Source organism: Hyperoodon ampullatus (assembly GCF_949752795.1).
Source record: "Hyperoodon ampullatus genome assembly, chromosome: 9".
NCBI classification, from domain to species: Eukaryota; Metazoa; Chordata; class Mammalia; order Artiodactyla; family Ziphiidae; genus Hyperoodon; species Hyperoodon ampullatus.
The window spans coordinates 48,301,748-48,320,811 of NC_136922.1; the positions used below are offsets into that span (position 1 = coordinate 48,301,748).

The following is a 19,064-nucleotide window of genomic DNA, read 5'->3' on the forward strand; positions in this document are numbered from 1 at the left end:
AGTGCTCAGTTTCACTTATATTCTAGGATCCATTAGGATTTCTTGATTAATTCATGGGTTATTTGGAACTGTTAGCTTCCTAGAATATGTGGTTGTTTAATCACTTACTTCCCAGGTAAATAACAATTTAAAATGATCCTCCTAGTAAACTGAACCTTTCATTTTATGAAGTTACTTTCTTTAGCAATCTCTCTGCCTTAATCAATTTTTTTTCAAATATGTATATAACTACATCAGCTTATTTCCGGTTGGTATAACTTTTACCATCATTTTACTTTCAAACGTTCTGTACTTTATGCTTTAGGTGTGGTCTCTTACCGTAGCATATAATGGTTTCATTTTTTAACCAGTTTAACAATCTGCCCTTAACTGGATAACATAGTCCATTTACATTTAAGATAATTACTGACATTTTGAGTTATATCTCTCAATTTTTATCTCTCTACTTATCTCCTCTTCTATGTTTTTTCTCTTTCCTTATTTTATAATTATTATTTTTTCCTATTTCATTTTTCCCCTCTACTAGCTTGGAAGTTATATTCTCATTTCTATGTAACAACCACTAACATGTTATACAGAAATGAGTTACACACTAGAAATCACATTTCCACTTAGTTAATCAGTACTTTTATTCTCTTCTCAGTCCATCCAAACTTAAGAGTACTTATTCCAATCACTACCATACCAACTTACATATTGTTTTCTAAATTCCTCATTTCTTAACCCCAGGAAACATCATTATTATTCCATATGGTAATGTTCCTTTAGATTAATCTATATTTACAACCATCTTGGTCCCTTATTCCTCTTTCCTCACCTTTCTACTATACAAAGCACATCCTTTAGAATTTCCTTTAGTAAGAACCTGCAGGTGGCAACTGTGCTCATGCTTCGTTGTCTGAAACTGTCTTTATTCCACCGTCATTCTTGAAATATATTTGCTAAGTATAGAATTTTAAGTTGAAAGTTATTTTTTGCTCACGCATTAGTTATCCAACTGGGTTCTGGCTTCCAAATCAGCTAAAGAAACGTCTAGCTGACGTAGCTCTGAAGGTTATCCGTGACTTCTGTTTTAGCTGCTTTTACAAGTTTTTGTCTTCAGCATTCCACTGTTTCACTGCAGTTTATCTAAGTGAGGATTTCATATTTATCCCACTTGGGATAAATCTGTGGACTGGTATTTTTCACTGATTTAAAAATTCTCAGCAATGATTTCTTCAAATATTGCTTGTTCCCCATCATCTATTTGAGACTATTATTAGCTATACATTAGACCCTGTTTTAGAACCTAGATAACTTGAATTTGGGGTGACTTCACTTTGCACAAACACTGGAGCAGGTTTGCTTCTGGCTCACTCTTACCCTGATGGTGTAGTCCTTAGTGGCTGGCTTTCTCCACCTCTGGAGGGCTGTATGCTTTGTCCTCTGCCTACTGTTCCAAAGGACTATCAAAACCAAAGCTGAAATTCACCCTCAGAGCCAAAGGGGCTTCAGCAGTTTCACTTAGATATTGGCCTTGTATTTACTTAATCTCTTAGAATACTGCCAACTCTAAATGCTTCTCAAAAATGCTTTTATATTCTACCTAAAAGTTTTCATTTTCACGAGGAGAAATGCTCAGATTAACAAAGTCTGCCACATTACTGAAAAGGAAATCTAACGTCTTTGTGAAATGTTGTCTATTTTGTAGCATCCTTTTTGTGCTGATCAGTGCCAAGTAATTTCCCATGTCGTTAAAAACCCTTTGTAAATCTAAATTTAAATTGTTTGACTATACATGTTATCACAACTCACTTAAACTTTCTGATGTTTGGGGAATTTCTGTTCTCAAATTTTGATGCTTTTAAACACCAATTCTAATAATACGTTTATATCGAAAACTTTGTCCACATTTCTAATTTTTCCCCCCTTAGGACAGAATTCTAGAAATAGAGTTAATGGGTCCAAGAGGTATGATAATTTTTAAAGTTCTCAATACACGTTGCCAATTTCTATAAACTGTACTAGATTCCCCTCAACCACCACCACCACCAATGCTAAGTTGATAACTGAACAATCTCTAGATCAGATTTGCATGTCAATAAGGCAATGTTTACAGCCAAATGGAGAATAATATATTAAGGAGTATGCCAAAGACAAGGAAGCCATATATAACTTACTACAGAAAAGGAAAAATAGTCTGTCTGAAATATCAGACTAGGTAGAGAAAAGGTAGTGATTCTGAAATAGTAAAGCAGTAGAGTGTATCCGTTTTAACTATATAACAAACCACCACAAAACATATAGTGACTTAAAAGGACTACCATTTATTTAACTTACAATTGGCAATTTGGGCTGGGATCAGCCGGGCAGTCCTTCTGGGCTTGGCTGAGCTTATTCACGTAACTGCAGTTGGCTGAGAGCTGGCTGGTCTAGGATGGCTTCATCTCTGCTCCACATTCTCCACAAGACCAAGTTTGTTCACATGGTAGCCGGGTAGGTTTCCAGTAGTGCAGGTAGAAGTGTACAAGGCTCTGAGGCCTAGAGCCTGAGTTGGCATACTGTCATTACCCACATTCTTTTTAGCAAATCAAGAAACAAGGCCAGTTCCAGGTTTGGGGAATTCTAAAACACATGGAATTCCTGACGGGAGGAACTGCAAAGTCACACTGCAATGGGCATGGGTACTAGGAGTGATAGAGAACTATGGCTATTCTGCAGCCACCACATGGAGTTGTCAGAATTGAATAATGAGGGGGAGGCCTCCTGGAAAATTGTGAAAATCTAGGCTAAATTACAGAATTCTGGACTGAGTATATGTTAATATCATTCATTCCCTGAGGAGGGAAGAAAAGTAATTTTAAATATGAGTTGGAAAATGCCAAACAGAATTTTAAACACAGATCTGAAGGTAAGAAATGAGATTTAGGTTGGTCTTATAGATTTAAGAGTATAGCTAATATCTGAAGCAATGGATTTGTAAAGTAGGAGTCCTAAAGACGAAATCCCAGAGAACATCACTTTTTTAAAAATGAGAAAAATTATAACCTAATGGAGAGTTAGGCAGTATACAAACCAAGCAGGAGTGAGTTAAAAGCAGGAGAGAGTAAATAATACTATCAAGCCTCACAGGATAACATATCAATCTTTTTTTTTTTTTAATTTTTAAATTTTTGGCTGCATTGGGTCTTCGTTGCTGCGTGCAGGCTTTCTCTAGTTGTGGCGAGTGGGAGCTACTCTTCATTGCAGTGCGCAGGCTTCTCACCACAGTGGCTTCTCTTGTCGCGGAGCTTCAGTAGTTGTGGGTGCAGGCTCAGTAGTTGTGGCTTGTGGGCTCTGGAGCGCAGGCTCAGTATTTGTGACACACGGGCTTAGTTGCTCTGCAGCATGTGGGATCTTCCTGGACCAGGGCTTGAACCCGTGTCCCCTGCATTGGCAGGTGGATTCTTAACCACTGCGCCACCAGGGAAGTCCCTAACATATCAATCTTATACTGATTAATACCCTATTAATTTTGGCAAGTGAGTGGTTACCTTGGTGAGAGCAGCAGATGAGGTAAAAGGAAAAGGAGACAGTGACATTGAGGGTATTGCTAAATGGCTGGATGAAGTGAAAGATCACAGAAACTAGGGGAGATTGGGATGGAAATGAAGGCAGTAAAGGAATGATACTGAACATACTGAGTGGTCAAAAGACTAATGAGTTCACAGTTACAGACCACTCTCTGACATGCTGCTGATTTCATCAGCTCCCACACTCTTAGTGTCTCAGTATTTACATAGCACACCTACAGCAAACAAAACAAAACCCCACAACAGTTTCACTACATACTTCAAACAACTCAGTAGGCATGTAAGTACTAACAAACAATTTAGCACCTACTGGACACTACACAGCTTCTCAAACACTGTAATCATACTGGACATTTTCTGTGTGGTATTTGCTTTTCTCACAGCAATTGCTAAAGCACAGATTTACAAAGATACATCATTCAAAAGAATGTTGAAATACAACAGTAAAACTGAAATACCTCAAGCTAGTAACTGTGTGGTATCCAATAAATATGGCTGTGATTTCCTGAAAATTTAAAAATATCCTGCAGCGCCGCTGTGGTTCTCTGTGGTGCCCTGGGGCATCTCAGTTCATATTTTGGGAACCACAGCTCTATCCTCTGTCCTTGCTTTATTTCTTCATAGTTCTAACCACCCTATCTATTTTATTTATGTATTTTGTTTCCCTCCTTTCGAATGTAAATTCCATAGGGATAGACATTTTGTCTTTGATAACTGCTGTATCCCAGTCTCTAAAATGATGCCTGGCATATGAAGGTTCTTTAGTATTTGTTGAAAGGATGCCCTGGTGCAGGAGTAGAAAACTAATCACATTAAGATGCAATGACAAAAGCACGGAATGTAGTAATACATAATTTCAGAATTGGAGCTTTATTCAGTTTTGAATAAAGCAGGTTTAAGTGTAGCCAAGAAAATGGGTGGTTGGATTAGTGAAAGTGAATAACGAACCATCAAAGAACCATCTGGCTACTAGGTAAGTCAACCACATAGATTAGTACTAATGTCACCAAAATGATGGCAAGACATGAGATGAAGAGGTACGAGCCAGGTACCAAAGAACAAGAAAACGTATAACCAAAAAGAAAATACTACAAATGAAAGAATTCTTAAGTAAGGGTGACACAGTGATGGGTTGAAAGGGACAACAGGAGGGGGTTCTATGTTACAGTGAGTTCTAAAGGATCCCCACCTCCCACATCACAAGACACAAAGAAGCAGTGTCGGGCTTCCCTGGTGGCGCAGTGGTTGAGAGTCCACCTGCCGATGCAGGGGACATGGGTTCGTGCCCTGGTCCAGGAGGATTCCACATGCCGCAGAGCAGCTAGGCCCGTGAGCCATGGCCACTGAGCCTGTGCGTCCAGAGCCTGTTGCTCTGCGACGGGAGAGGCCACAACAGTGAGAGGCCCGCGTACTGCAAAAAAAAAAAAAAAAAGCAGTGTCCTCACAGGTGTTAGGTTTCTATTAACCAAGAAGATGAAAAAGATAGTACTATAAAGAGTTTGAGGATGTAACATATTCGTTCATGATGAAACAGGGTTCCTGAATGCACAGTTAAGACTAACTTCAGGGCAAGAGCTTTATCTTATTCATTGTTTTATTCCTGGAGCCTGTTATAATGTAAAGACTAATTACTGATTGACTTATGAGAAAAGACTCACTGATCAGTCTATAGACTGATCAGAAAGGACTGAGGGACCCAGCAGCTATACACATAGAGAAAGCACAAGACAGAAGAACAGAGCAAATATGAATTAATTTTTTAAAAAGCTGACATAAACACAATTGCATCTGAAAAATGATCACTTAAGAATCTCAGAGTACAGGTCATGAAGAACCTAGGGGTAAGATGGGAATAAAGACACAGACCTACTAGAGAATGGACTTGAGGATATGGGGAGGGGGAAGGGTAAGCTGTGACAAAGTGAGAGAGTGGCATGGACATATATACCCTACCAAACGTAAAATAGATAGCTAGTGGAAAGCAGCCGCATAGCACAGGGAGATCAGCTCGGTGCTTTGTGACCACCTAGAGGGGTGGGATAGGGAGGGAGAAGCAAGAGGGAAGAGATAAGGGAACATATGTATATATATAACTGATTCACTTTGTTATAAAGCAGAAACTAACACACCATTGTAAAGCAATTATACTCCAATAAAAGTGTTAAAAAAAAGAATCTCAGAGTACACATACATAATTATATATGCAAGTTGTTTTAGTGTACAATATTTTTTTAAATTCATAATCCCAGTCACATTCTAAAATGCTTATTTTTTTTTCAGTGTATAAATCGACTTAAGTGTAAGTAAAAAATGAAAGTGTTTTTATCTCCCCATGAATTAGGCCATAAATGAGATTCTCAAGGTAACTACAAATTAATTTAAGGGGTCATCTGTTATTAACAAACACCAGAGAAATGTATTAATAAACATTGTAAAATCTAGTAGACAAATGGTAATATGTATAATACTGAATCCTAAAGCTTCTTTTTAACCTTTCATTGTAAATAAACAATGACTCAGGGAGAAGGGACATTTAAAAGAATAATCATAAGTATTATTAAAGCAGAAGTGATGAAATTTTCAGGATAACAAGGTATTTAAATACTAACCTTGCTGGACTTGAGCTCACCTCCTCTCACAAAAACTCCAAAATCACAATCAACTGATTTTTCAGCAGAAACTCTGCAGGCCAGAGGGAGTGGCACAATATAATTAAAGTGATGAAAGGAAAAAACCTACAATCAAGAATACCCAGCAAAACTCTCATTCAAAGTTGATGGAGAAAGCAAAAGCTTTACAGACAAGCAAAAGCTAAGAGAATTCAGCACCACCAAACTAGCTTCACAACAAATGCTAAAGGAACTTCTCTAGATGGAAAAGAAAAGGCTGCAACTAGAAACAAGAAAATTATGAATGGGAAAGCTTACCAGTAAAGGCAAACATACAGTAAAGGCAGGAAATCATCCACACACAAATATATCAAAACCAGCAATCATGAAGAGAGTTACTAATGCAGGATATTGGAAATGCATTTGAAATAGAGACCAGCAACTTAAAACAATCTTGTATATATATAGACTACTAAATCAAAACCTCCTGGTAACCTCTTTACCATGGTAAACCAAAACTATGATGCACACACAAAAAAGAAAAAGCAATCCAAACACAACCCTAAAGATAGTCATCAAATCACAAGAGAAGAGCACAACAGAGGAAGGGGAAAAAAAAGGGCCTTCCCTGGTGGCAAAGTGGTTAAGAATCTGCCTGCCAAAGCAGGGGACACAGGTTTGATCCCTAGTCTGGGATATGCTGCAGAGCAACTGAGCCCATGTGCCACAACTACTGAGCCTGTGCTGTAGAGCCTGCAAGCCACAACTACTGAAGCCTAGAGCCCGTGCTCCGCAACAAGTCACTGCAATGAGAAGCCCACACACTGCAACAAAGGGTAGCTCCCAGTCACTGCAACTAGAGAAAGCCCACACACAGCAACAAAGACCCAACACAGCCAATCAATCAATCAATAATAAATAAATAAATAAATAAATAAATAAATGAAAAAGAAAAAAAAATTTTAAAAGAAGAGGAAAAAAGACCTACAAAAACAAATCCAAAACAATTAACAAAATGGCAGTAAGAACATGCATATCGATAATTTCCTTAAATGTAAATAGATTAAATGCTCCAACCAAAAGACAGACTGGCTGAATGGATATGAAAACAAGACCCCTATATATGCTGTCTACAAGAGACCCACTTCAGATCCAGGGACACATACAGACTGAAAGGGGATGGAAAAAGATATTCCATGCAAATGGAAATTAAATAATAACCTCAGAATTCTACATCTATCAATCATTATCATAATAAATATACTTATAAAGCTAAAGCCATGAAGCTAATGCTTAAACAAGAATAGCATTAAAACGAATTTATACATAAAAAAATTTTTGGCAAAATTTCACAAGCTTGTCCATTTTAGAGCCATTCTTTCTTGTTCAATCCAAAAAACAAATCCTATCCTTCAAATGCTGTTACTTCAATAATGTAAAGTTTCATCCACTTATGATCCTGATCTGTATATTACAAAGAGCATTCATCCCCAGATAAAAGAATATTTCATTAACACCAGGCATTCTCAAAGCCTAAAAGCTTAAGAAATAAATTTTAAAAACCAATGATAGTTAAAATAAGGGGCTCTGAAATGCTTTGTTTAACTTTATTGTATAGACTAAAATTTTGGTTTCCTGGACTCAGTAATACTAAACTGCCTATTGGGTTTAGTGGCTTCTTGCATCAGCTCCTGCAACTGTCCGATTTGTTCATCACGAAAGTCATTAAGTCTTTCTTCTGGTAGGGAGATTCCAAAACATGCTTTTTCAGTTGAATTGTGTCTGTTTTCATTAGCTTGTTGCCATAGCACTGCTGCATATGCCTAGTAAAAAGAAAAAAATTGAAGGTCATAGATATTAAAATGAGATCTGTATTCATTCATTTAATGTTGAAGAACTCTATCACTGAGTCTTGTGCATTTGGCAAATAAGACGCGAACAATATAGAGCTGTGTCTTTACTACTCAGTGATAATTTCAAATACATAATCTTATTTTTAGCATTTTAAGAGTTTTATTACCAAAGTCCTGAATCTGGAAATCTAGAAGGTTCAAGGCAGGTAGAAGTGGTCCATGAATGGGCTTCAGGAGCATGCATAAACCACCCAAAAATCATACACAAAATTGTATGTACACAAACATGCACATAGTTCTGGGGCCATAACTTTCATCAGATTTTCAAAGGGGGAGCCATGGGTCTTATAAAGTAGGTCTCAAAATTCTTTAGGTTCATTCCCCTGTCTTCAGTTTAAAAACTAATTTAAATCACACTTAGAAAAAATTTTCAAACCTTTAAGCTTTCAATATTTAACAACCATCTTTGCCAGAAAAAAATTCTACATTTTTCACACTGTAATTTTTCTCTCATTCCGTCTTCACTTTCAACTTAATATTCCAACTACCATTATCTAGCACAGATTAATTAAAAGCAGATTCTCACTCTAAAATCAGTATTTTAATCAAGCAGGAAGTACCACTGTATTTCAGTTCATGAAGTTAAATTATGTGCACCCTCTGGGTAAGTAAACAAATTAGTTAACTCTGGATAATGCTGCTATTGTATCTGGTTTAAGATAATTAAATTGCTTATCACTGTTAGATACCAGCATCACCAAAGAAACTTTAATTTCAGATATTCCAAACCTTTATTTGAATTGGAAATAATATCTTTGTCACATTTTACAGAAACCCATTTCATATAATACCAAAAAATTGCACACACCCTAGGACTTTATAAATTCCACTTCTAAGCATATGCCCCAGAGCATAGTTTGTCAACCTCAGTACTATTAACAAATTGTATAATTTGGATAATACTTTGTAATGGAGTGGGTGGGAATCTGTTTTTGCATTGTAGGATGTTTAATAGTGTCCCTGGTCTCTACCCACTAGATGCCTGCAGCACCCCTCCTCTTAGTCTTGATAATCAAAAATGTCTCCAAAGACTGCCAAATGTTTCCTTGCAAGCTAAACTGCCCAGGTTGAGAACTACTGTCCTAAAGACACTTTCCAACATGTGGACAAGAGGCATTCAAAGAACGTTCATTGTGGCATTCCTTATAAAAGCAAAACATTGTTTACTAATAAAGTGTTTATTTAGACACTTCTTTATAACCCATTAAGTGAATTAAATGTCTATATTAACATGAATAAATCTCTAAAATAATCAGAATCCAAAAAGCAAGTTAAAATATTTATTCATTTGTAGAAATAGAAAAACCAATACTCAAATTCATATGAAAATGAGAGGCCTTGAAGAGCCAAAACAATCTTGAAAAAGAAAAAAACAAAGTTGGAGCATACACAGTTCCCAATTTCAAAACTTACTGGCTTTAGGGTAGATATATATAGACCAATGGAATAGAACTGAGCAGCCAGAAATAAACCCTTACATATATGGCCAACTCACTTCTGACAATGGTGTCAAGTCCATCAATGGGGGAAAGAATATCTCTTCAACAGATGCTGGGAAAATTGGATTTCCACATGCAAAAGAGTAAAGCTGCATCCCTACCTCCCACCATATACAGAAATTAACACAAAATGGATGAAAAACAAACATAAGAGCTAAAGCCATAAAACTCCTGGAAGAAAACAGAGGTAAATTTTCATGACCTTGGATTTGGCAACAAGTCTAAGATATGACACCAAAAGCATAAACAACAAAAGAAAAACTAGATAAATTGGATTTCATCAAAATTAAAAACTTTTGTGCATCAGAAGACACTCAGTGAAAAGAAACTGCAGAATGGGAAAAAATATTTGCAAACTATATGTCTGATAAGCATTTAATAACCAGAATATGTCAAGAATTCCTACAACTCAACAATAAAAAGACAACTCAAAAAATGGGCAAAAGACTTGAGTAGACATTTCTCCAAAGATATATAAACCATCAACAAGGACATGAAAAGAGACTCAACATAATTAGTCATTAGAGAAATGAAAATCCAAATCACGAGATACCACTTAATACCCACTAGGATGACTATAATAATAGACAATAAATAAAAGGAAAATAACACATATGGGTGAGAATTTGAAGAAACTGGAAACTTGTACATTGCTAGTGGGAATATAAAATGGTATAGCCACTGTGGAAAACAGTTTGGCAGTTCCTCATGAAGTTAAAGAATTACTGTATGATCCAGCAACTCCACTTACAGGTATATACCCCAAATAAATGAAAGCAGGAACTCAAACAGATACTTGTACATCCATGTTCATAACAGCATTCATTATTCACAACAGCAAATATGTGGAAACATATCCATCAACAGATGAATAAATAAAATGTGGTATGAACATACAATGGAATATTATTCACACTTTAAAAGAATTTGATACATTCTACAACACAGATGAAACTTGAAAACATTATGCTAAAACTGAAATAAGCCATACACAAAAAAACAAATATTGCAGGAGGATTCGACTCATGTGAAATATGTAGAACAGGCAAATTTATAGAGACAAAAGTGTAATAGAGGACACCTGGGGCTGGGGGAGAGGGAGTGGGGATGTACTGCTTTTGGGGCACAGAGTTTGGGTAAGAAAAAGTTTTGGGTATAGACAGTGGTAACCGATGAACAAGACTGTAAATGCAATTAATGCCCCTGAGTGGTACACTTAAAAATGGCTAAAGTGGTAAATTTTACGTTATATGTATTTTTACCACATTAAAAAAAAAGCTATGCAAGGAGTTCTACTCCCATTAATAGTGGAGTACCTTCTATCAGACCAACCCTCCTGCAGATAACATAAAGTCTACACAAAATATAATCAAACAACAATCCCAAGACACTGGAGAGCAACCAAATCAGAAAGTAGAAAGGAGTTGACAGAATGGAGAATGGCAGGGAACACAGGGTTAGATTGCCACTTTTACGGCATTTTTTCTGAGGGAAGATGCCAGTTGGTGCTGCAAGGTTACTGAGGACTCAGAGCACAATGTGGGAGAACAGCAGCAGTTGGAAAGTAAGAAAGGGAAATCTCAGAAAAAGAACTACAAAAGGGGAACCCCAAATTCTGCAAATAAACTCTGCCAAAATCTCTGGCTAACCCCTTAACTAAGCATGCTCACGACAGACTAAAGCCCAGCTAAGGCAAAAAGAACTAAATAGACACTTCTTGTCAAGGGGGACACAGAGTTTGGAATCTGAGTTCTGCCAAGTTAACTGCTTGATAAAACAAAAATCAATACACTTTGGAAGAACATAGTGGAATAATGTCTCTACAATGTATCTATCATTCACAGTGTCCAGAAAAAAATCCAAAATTACAAGAAACATGAAGAAACAGAAAACGTGACCCATAATCAAGAGAAAAGGTAATGCCTGAAATGGCTCAGACATTAAAACTAGCAGCAAAGGATTTTGAAGCAGTTATTATTTATGTTCAAATACATAAAAGAAAATGTCATAATAAATGCATAGATGAGAAATCTCAGCAGAAAATGAGAAACGGTAAGAACCAAATGAAAACTCTAGAACTCTAAAATGCAGTTATCTGAAATTTTAAAATCCTCACTGAATGGGCTTAACAGCATACTAGAGATGAGAAAAGAAAGATTCAAACAATTTGAAAGTATGTCAGTAGAAATTATCCAACCTGAAAGTAAAAAATATTTTTAAAATGAACTTAATCTATATTTCTGTTTTTGTGCCAGTACCATACTGTCTTAATTACTGTCGCTGTGTAGTATAGTCTGAAGTCAGGGAGCCTGACTCCTCCAGCTCCGTTTTTCTTACTCAAGATTGCTTTGGCTATTCGGGGTCTTTTGTGTTTACATACAAATTTGTGATTTTTTGGTTCTAGTTCTGTGAAAAATGCCAGTGGTAGTTTGATACAGATTGCATTGAATCTGTAGATTGCTTTAGGTAGTATAGGCATTTTCACAATGTTGATTCTTCAAGAACATGGTATATCTCTCCATCTATTTATATCATCTTTAATTTCTTTCACCAGTGTCTTAAAATTTTCTGCATACAGGTCTTTTGTCTCCTTAGGTAGGTTTATTCCTAGATATTTTATTCTTTTTGTTGCAGTGGTAAATGGGAGTGTTTCCTTAATTTCTCTTTCAGATTTTTCATCATTAGTGTATAGGGATGCAAGAGATTTCTGTGCATTAATTTTGTATCCTGCTACATTATCAAATTCATTGATTAGCTCTAGTAGTTTTCTGGTAGTATCTTTAGGATTCTCTATGTAGAGTATCATGTCATCTGCAAACAATGACAGTTTTACTTCTTTTCTGATTTGGATTCCTTTTATTTCTTTTTCTTCTCCAACTGCTATAGCTAAAAGCTCCAAAACTATGTTGAATAATAGTAGTCTCTGTTGAATAATAGTGGTGAGAGTGGGCAACCTTGTCTTCTTCTTGATCTTAGTGGAAATGGTTTCAGTTTTTCACCATTGAGGATGATGTTGGCTGTGGGTTTGTCATATATGGCCTTTAGTATGTTGAGGAAAGTTCCCTCTATGCCTACTTTCTGGAGGGTTTTTATCATAAATCGGTGTTGAATTTTGTCAAAAGCTTTCTCTGCATCTATTGGGATGATCATATGGTTTTTCTCCTTCAATTTGTTAAGATGGCGTATCATGTTGATTGATTTGCATATATGGAAGAATCCTTGCATTCCTCGGATAAACCCCACTTGATCATGGTGTATGATCCTTTTAATGTGCTGTTGGATTCTGTTTGCTAGTATTTTGTTGAGGATTTTTGCATCTATGTTCATCAGTGATATAGTAATCAAGACAGTATGGTACTGGCACAAAAACAGAAATATACAGATCAATGGAATAGGATAGAAAGCCCAGAGATAAACCCACACACATATGGTCACCTTATTTTTGATAAAGGAGGCAAGAATATACAATGGAGAAAAGACAGCCTCTTCAATAAGTGGTGCTGGGAAAACTGGACAGCTACATGTAAAAGAAGGAAATTAGAACACTCCCTAAAACCATACACAAAAATAAACTCAAAATGGATTAAACGAAAATGTAAGGCCAGACACCCTCAAACTCTTAGAGGAAAACATAGGCAGAACACTCTATGACATAAATCACAGCAAGATCCTTTTTGACCCACCTCCTAGAGAAATGGAAATAAAAACAAAAATAAACAAATGGGACCTAATGAAACTTAAAAGCTTTTGCACAGCAAAGGAAAACAAGACCAAAAGACAACCCTCAGAATGGGAGAAAATATTTGCAAATGAAGCAACTAACAAAGGATTAACCTCCAAAACATACAAGCAACTCATGCAGCTCAATATCAAAAAAACAACCCAATCCAAAAATGGGCAGAAGACCTAAATAGACATTTCTCCAAAGAAGATATACAAATTGCCAACAAACACATGGAAGGATACTCAACATCACTAATCATTAGAGAAATGCAAATCAAAACTACAATGAGATATCATCTCACACCAGTCAGAATGGCCATCACCAAAAAATCTACAAACAATAAATGCTGGAGAGGGTGTGGAGAAAAGGGAACCCTCTTGCACTGTTGGTGGGAATGTAAGTAAGTTGATACAGCCACTGTGGAGAACAGTATGGAGATTCCTTAAAAAACTAAAAATAGAACTACCATACGACCCAGCAATCCCACTACTGGGAATATACCCTGAGAAAACCATAATTCAAAAAGAGTCATGTTCCACAATGTTCACTGCAGCTCTATTTACAATAGCCAGGACATGGAAGCAACCTAAGTGTCCATCAACAGATGAACGGATAAACAAGATGTGGCACATACATACAATGGAATATTACTCAGCCATAAAAAGAAACGAAATTGAGTTATTTGTAGTGAGGTGGATGGACCTAGAGTCTGTCATACAGAGTGAAGTAAGTCAGAAAGAGAAAAACAAATACCATATGCTAACACATATATATGAAATCTAAAAAAAGAAAAAAACAATTGGTCAGAAGAACCTAGGGCTAACACAGGAATAAAGATGCAGACCTACTAGAGAATGGACTTGAGGATATGGGGAGGGGGAAGGGTAAGTTGTGGCAAAGTGAGAGAGTGGCATGGACATATATACACTACCAAACGTAAAATAGATAGCTAGTGGAAAGCAGCCACATAGCACAGGGAGATCAGCTCGGTGCTTTGTGACCACCTAGAGGGGTGGGATAGGGAGGGTGGGAAGGAGGGAGATGCAAGAGGGAAGAGATATGTGGACATATGTATATGTATAACTGATTCACTCTGTTATAAAGCAGAAACTAACACACCATTGTTAAGCAATTATACTCCAATAAAGATGTTAAAAAAAATGAACTTAAGATCAATTATCTGTGGGACAATGTCAAAACTGTGTTTTAATGGAATCCCAGAAGAAAATGAGGCAAAAAATTTTTTGAAAAATAAATGTACAGGTTCAAAAAGCTTAGCAAGCCCCAAGCAAGATAAATACAAAATGAAGCCACACCTAGGCATACAGTAGTCAGATTGTTGAAAAGGACCCATAAAGTAAAAATCCTAAAAGAAACTTATATAGTATGACCATATGTATAGAAAATATATATTCTTTAGAGTTATATACATATGTTCAAAATGTATGAAAACAAGCATGGAAACAACAGACACCAATGTCAGGATACTGATTTCCCCCTTCCTGTTTTTCAAGGCAAAGACTGGGGTAAAGTTTTAGCTGTACTTTTAGTATTCTATTTGCTTTTTAAAAGACTGACTTAAGCAAATACTGTAAAATGTTAGTATTTGTTAAATCTGGGTGGTGGATACATGAATGTATTTTATACAATTTTCTTCTTCCTATATTTTGGAAATTTTCATAATTTTACACTTATAAATTTAAGTATACAAAATTCTAGAACATTTCACTGGGGTATAATTTATAATAATTAAGGTAACAATCTAATGCTTATCTTAAATTCTTATGTTTCCTGAGAAAACTAGAAATGCATTTCACACAGAAGTGTGAGGAGGAGGTCCCAGTTCAAGATGACAACAAAGAAGGCTCCTGAACTCTTCTCTTCCCACAAACACACCAAATCTACAGCTATACATAGAACAACTTCCTGTGAAAAAAATCCAGAAACTAGCTGCATGACTCTTACATATTGGGTAAATAAGAAAGAATCCGCACTGAAAAAGGTAACAGAGGCTGAGACACAATCTCCCCATAAACCCCAACCCAGCACTGAGGATCTGCAAATAGGTGGGCACCATCCTGGCATGCTCCCATTGCCCTGCCACAGGTTGTCAGTATCTCTATGAAAGAAGCTTGTAAGGCTGGTCTAATAGTGATGAACTCTTTCAGCTTTTGCTTCTCTGTCAAGAGTAAGTCCATATCTATCAATAGTTATTTTAAATGTCATGAACTAAATTATTCAATCAAAAAACACAGAGTAGCTGAATGGATTAAAAAAAACAGACATAACTATATGCTGCCTACAAGAGACTCAATTCAGCTTTAAGGACACAAACAGACACGTGGAAAAAGATATTCCATGCAAGTGGAAACCAAAAGAAAGCTGGGGTAGCTATAGTTACATCAGATAAAACAGACTAAGACAAAGACTAAAAGAGAGACAAGGAAGGTCACTGTATAATGAAAAGGGGGTCCATCCAAAAAAGAATGGCATTTTTAATATGTATGCAGCAAATATTAACAGATCTAATGAGAAAAACAGGAAATACAATAATAGTAGGGGGCTTTAATACCATACTTTCATCAATGTACAAATAATCCAGACAGAAAATCAGTAAGAAAACATTCAAGTCCATCTGGTGTAACATGCACTTTAACAAACATTTACAGAACATTTCATTCAAAAGCAGCATAGTACACATTCTTCTTAAGCCCACATGACACATTTTGCAGGATAGATCTTATGTTAGGACACAGATTAAGAAGACTGAAATCATATCAAGCATCTCTTCCAACCAAAATGGTATTATTACGCTAGAAATCAATTCCAAAAAGAAAACTGGAAAATTCATAAATATGTGGTGATTAAATACCATGAAATTGAACAACCAATGGGTCAAAGAAGAAATCAAAAAATATCTTGAGACAAACAAAAATGGAAATACAACACACCGAAACGTAGAGGATGCAGCAAAAGCAGTTCTAAGAAGGAAGTTCATAGTGATAAATGACTACATTAAGAAAAAAGAAACACCTCAATAAAAAAAACCTAACTATATAGCTGAAGGAACGAGAAAAAGAAAAACCTAAGCCTAAAGTTAGTAGAAGGAAGAAAATAACAAAGATCAGAGCAGAAATAAATAAAATAAAGACAAGAAAGGACAATACAAAAGTTCAATGAAACTAAGCTGATTTTTTGAAAAGATAAACCAAGTACACATACCTTTAGCTAGATTCACTAAGGAAAGAAGAAGACTCAAATGATATTAGACATGAAAGAGGACAATACAACTGTTGCCACAGAAGTGCAAAGGATCATCAGAGACTACAATGAACAATTATCCGTTAACAATTTAGACAACCTACAAGAAATGGATAAATTGCTAGAAACATAAAACCTACTAAATAAGACTGAATCATGAACAAATAGAAAATCTGAACAGACCAATTAGAAATAAGGTGATTGAATCAGTAATCAGAAACCTCCCAAAAAACATAAGTCCAAATGGATTTACTGGTAAATTCAACCAAACATTTAAAGAATTAATACCAATCCTTTTCAAACCCTTCCAAAAGACAGAAGAGAAGAGAACACTTCCAAACTCATTTTACAAGACCAGCACTATTACTCTGATACTGAAACTAGACAAAACAAACAAGAAAAGAAAATTACAGGCCAATATTCCTCATAAACATAAATGCAAAAATTCTCAACAAAACATTAGCAAGCCCAATATAACAATACACTAAAAGGATCATAAACCATGATCAAATGTGATTTATCCCTGGGATGAGATGGTTCAACATCAGCAAAACAATCAATGTGATACACCACATTAACAAAACTAAGGATAAAAATCATGTGACCCTTTGGTTTCAAGCTTGTCATGCTAGCCTCTAAGAATAAAGCTATCCCAGAATTTTCCTAAAGTTAGAAGACTCCTATGATTTGATCTCTTGAACCAAAATGAATGCACAGTGCTTCCTCAGGTAGCAGAAAGCTATCAAAGGAAGACTCTTTGAGTATGGTGAGAGAAGGTGTAGTGGGTTGAATGGTGTCCTCCAAAGATAACAAGTCCTGATTCCTGAAAACTGTATTACCTTATATGGTAAAGGGTTTGCAGATGTATTTAAATTACGAATTTTTGAGCTGAGGAGATTATCCTGGTACCTAAATACCATCACAAATGTTCATAAAGGAGAGAGACTGAGAGAAATCAGACACACCAGAGGAGAAGGTACTGTGAAGATGGAGACAGTTTGGAATGACATGCAACACATCAAGGAATGCCTTCACCCACCAGAAGCTAGGAGAAGCAAAGCACGGTTTCTCCCTGAGAACCTCCAACATCTTGATTAGGACACAGAGCCTCCAGAACAGTATGAGAATAAAATTCTGTTGTTTTAAGTCACCAAGTTGTGCTAATTTGTTACAGCAGCTCCAGGAAACTAAGACAGCAGTAAACTACAGAAATATGATGTTAGAAAAGGCTTGTAACAGGAAAAACTACCCTTCATGCTATGGTAACAACTTGAAGTGTGGCTTGCTAATTCTCTTTCTCACTAGAGTTTTTAAAAAGGCAGAGAACCTAGAGTACCAGAGTACCTAGTCTTATCAGTGACAATAATTAGAAATATTTTAAGAGACTAGTTATGCCGTCACTGTACTTTCTTATTCTTTATGCATTAAACTTGTCTATAGTCTGAATCCAATTGATTACCATTAAATTACTGGTAACAAAGTAGATAGAATCTTTTATAACATGACTTTAACTTAAAAGATAAAAATAAACTGTCCATCTAATAAAATTACCTCTAAAGCAAAGTATCAGCAAAATGCAGGCAAAGACTTTTTTTTTTTTTCCGGTACACGGGCCTCTCACTGCTGCAGCCTCTCCCGTTGTGGAGCACAGGCTCCGGACGCGCAGGCTCAGCGGCCATGGCTCATGGGCCCAGCCGCTCCGCGGCAGGTGGGATCCTCCCGGACTGGGGCATGAACCCACGTCCCCTGCATCAGCAGGCGGACTCTCAACCACTGCGCCACCAGGGAAGCCCAAGACTTTTTTAAGAATAAAAATGAACTGTATTAGGTTTTTTTTTTTAACCAGCTTCGGGACTTAAAAAACTAAAGGAATAACTCAACAAGAGAAACAACCAGATATTATGGGCCTCCTGATGGAAGCACCTAACACAAAAATCTATCTACACTGAATATCCTCTACATTTAACCCAATTTACAGAATATGTTAAATATCACTATGGAAATTCAATCAGCAGAATCCAGACTATGAAGAGCTACAAAAACAAACAACCCCAGTCTTAGAGCTAATAAAGAAAAAATAACTTTACAGTGGAGAAACCTAGAAGACACCACATTAACCAAATGATCAAGATTAACATTACCAGTAATAAGTGATACTGAAAACATCATGGTGGAGTAAGGTGCTCCCTTTGTCTCTCCTCTTCAATCTGCAAACTCTAAAACATATGCCCTCAACAAAGGTACCTCTGCCCTCAACAAAGGTACCTCTGCCCAACACATCAGGATTCCAGAGATCCACATATCTGTACATCTAAAGGTGGGTAGACTGGAACACATAGAGAAGACAGAACCAGAAAAAGAGCAAAGGCAGTGCCTGCAATCCCAGCTACCTGGTTGTGGCAGCAGAGCCCACAGCCCCAGGGAGCCCAGTAACAGCAGAGGAGGTAGCACACATGACTCCAGATACCTGGCCACGTTGGCACTCCTGGCCATGGTAATTGGGCAGC

At 36.6% G+C, this 19,064-nt stretch overlaps 1 protein-coding gene across 1 annotated transcript in view; it reads right to left on the reverse strand.

Moving 5' to 3' along the window:
* Positions 1-7,779: 7,779 nt before the first annotated feature.
* The window catches only part of SDHAF3 (succinate dehydrogenase complex assembly factor 3), a gene marked incomplete at its 3' end in the record, with an annotated part of 99,294 nt that continues 88,009 nt past the window's right edge, over positions 7,780-19,064 (reverse strand). The window contains exon 2 of the mRNA XM_079712006.1: positions 7,780-7,983. Within this exon, the coding sequence (XP_079568132.1) occupies positions 7,780-7,983 (204 nt within the window). The remainder of the gene's footprint in view (positions 7,984-19,064) is intronic.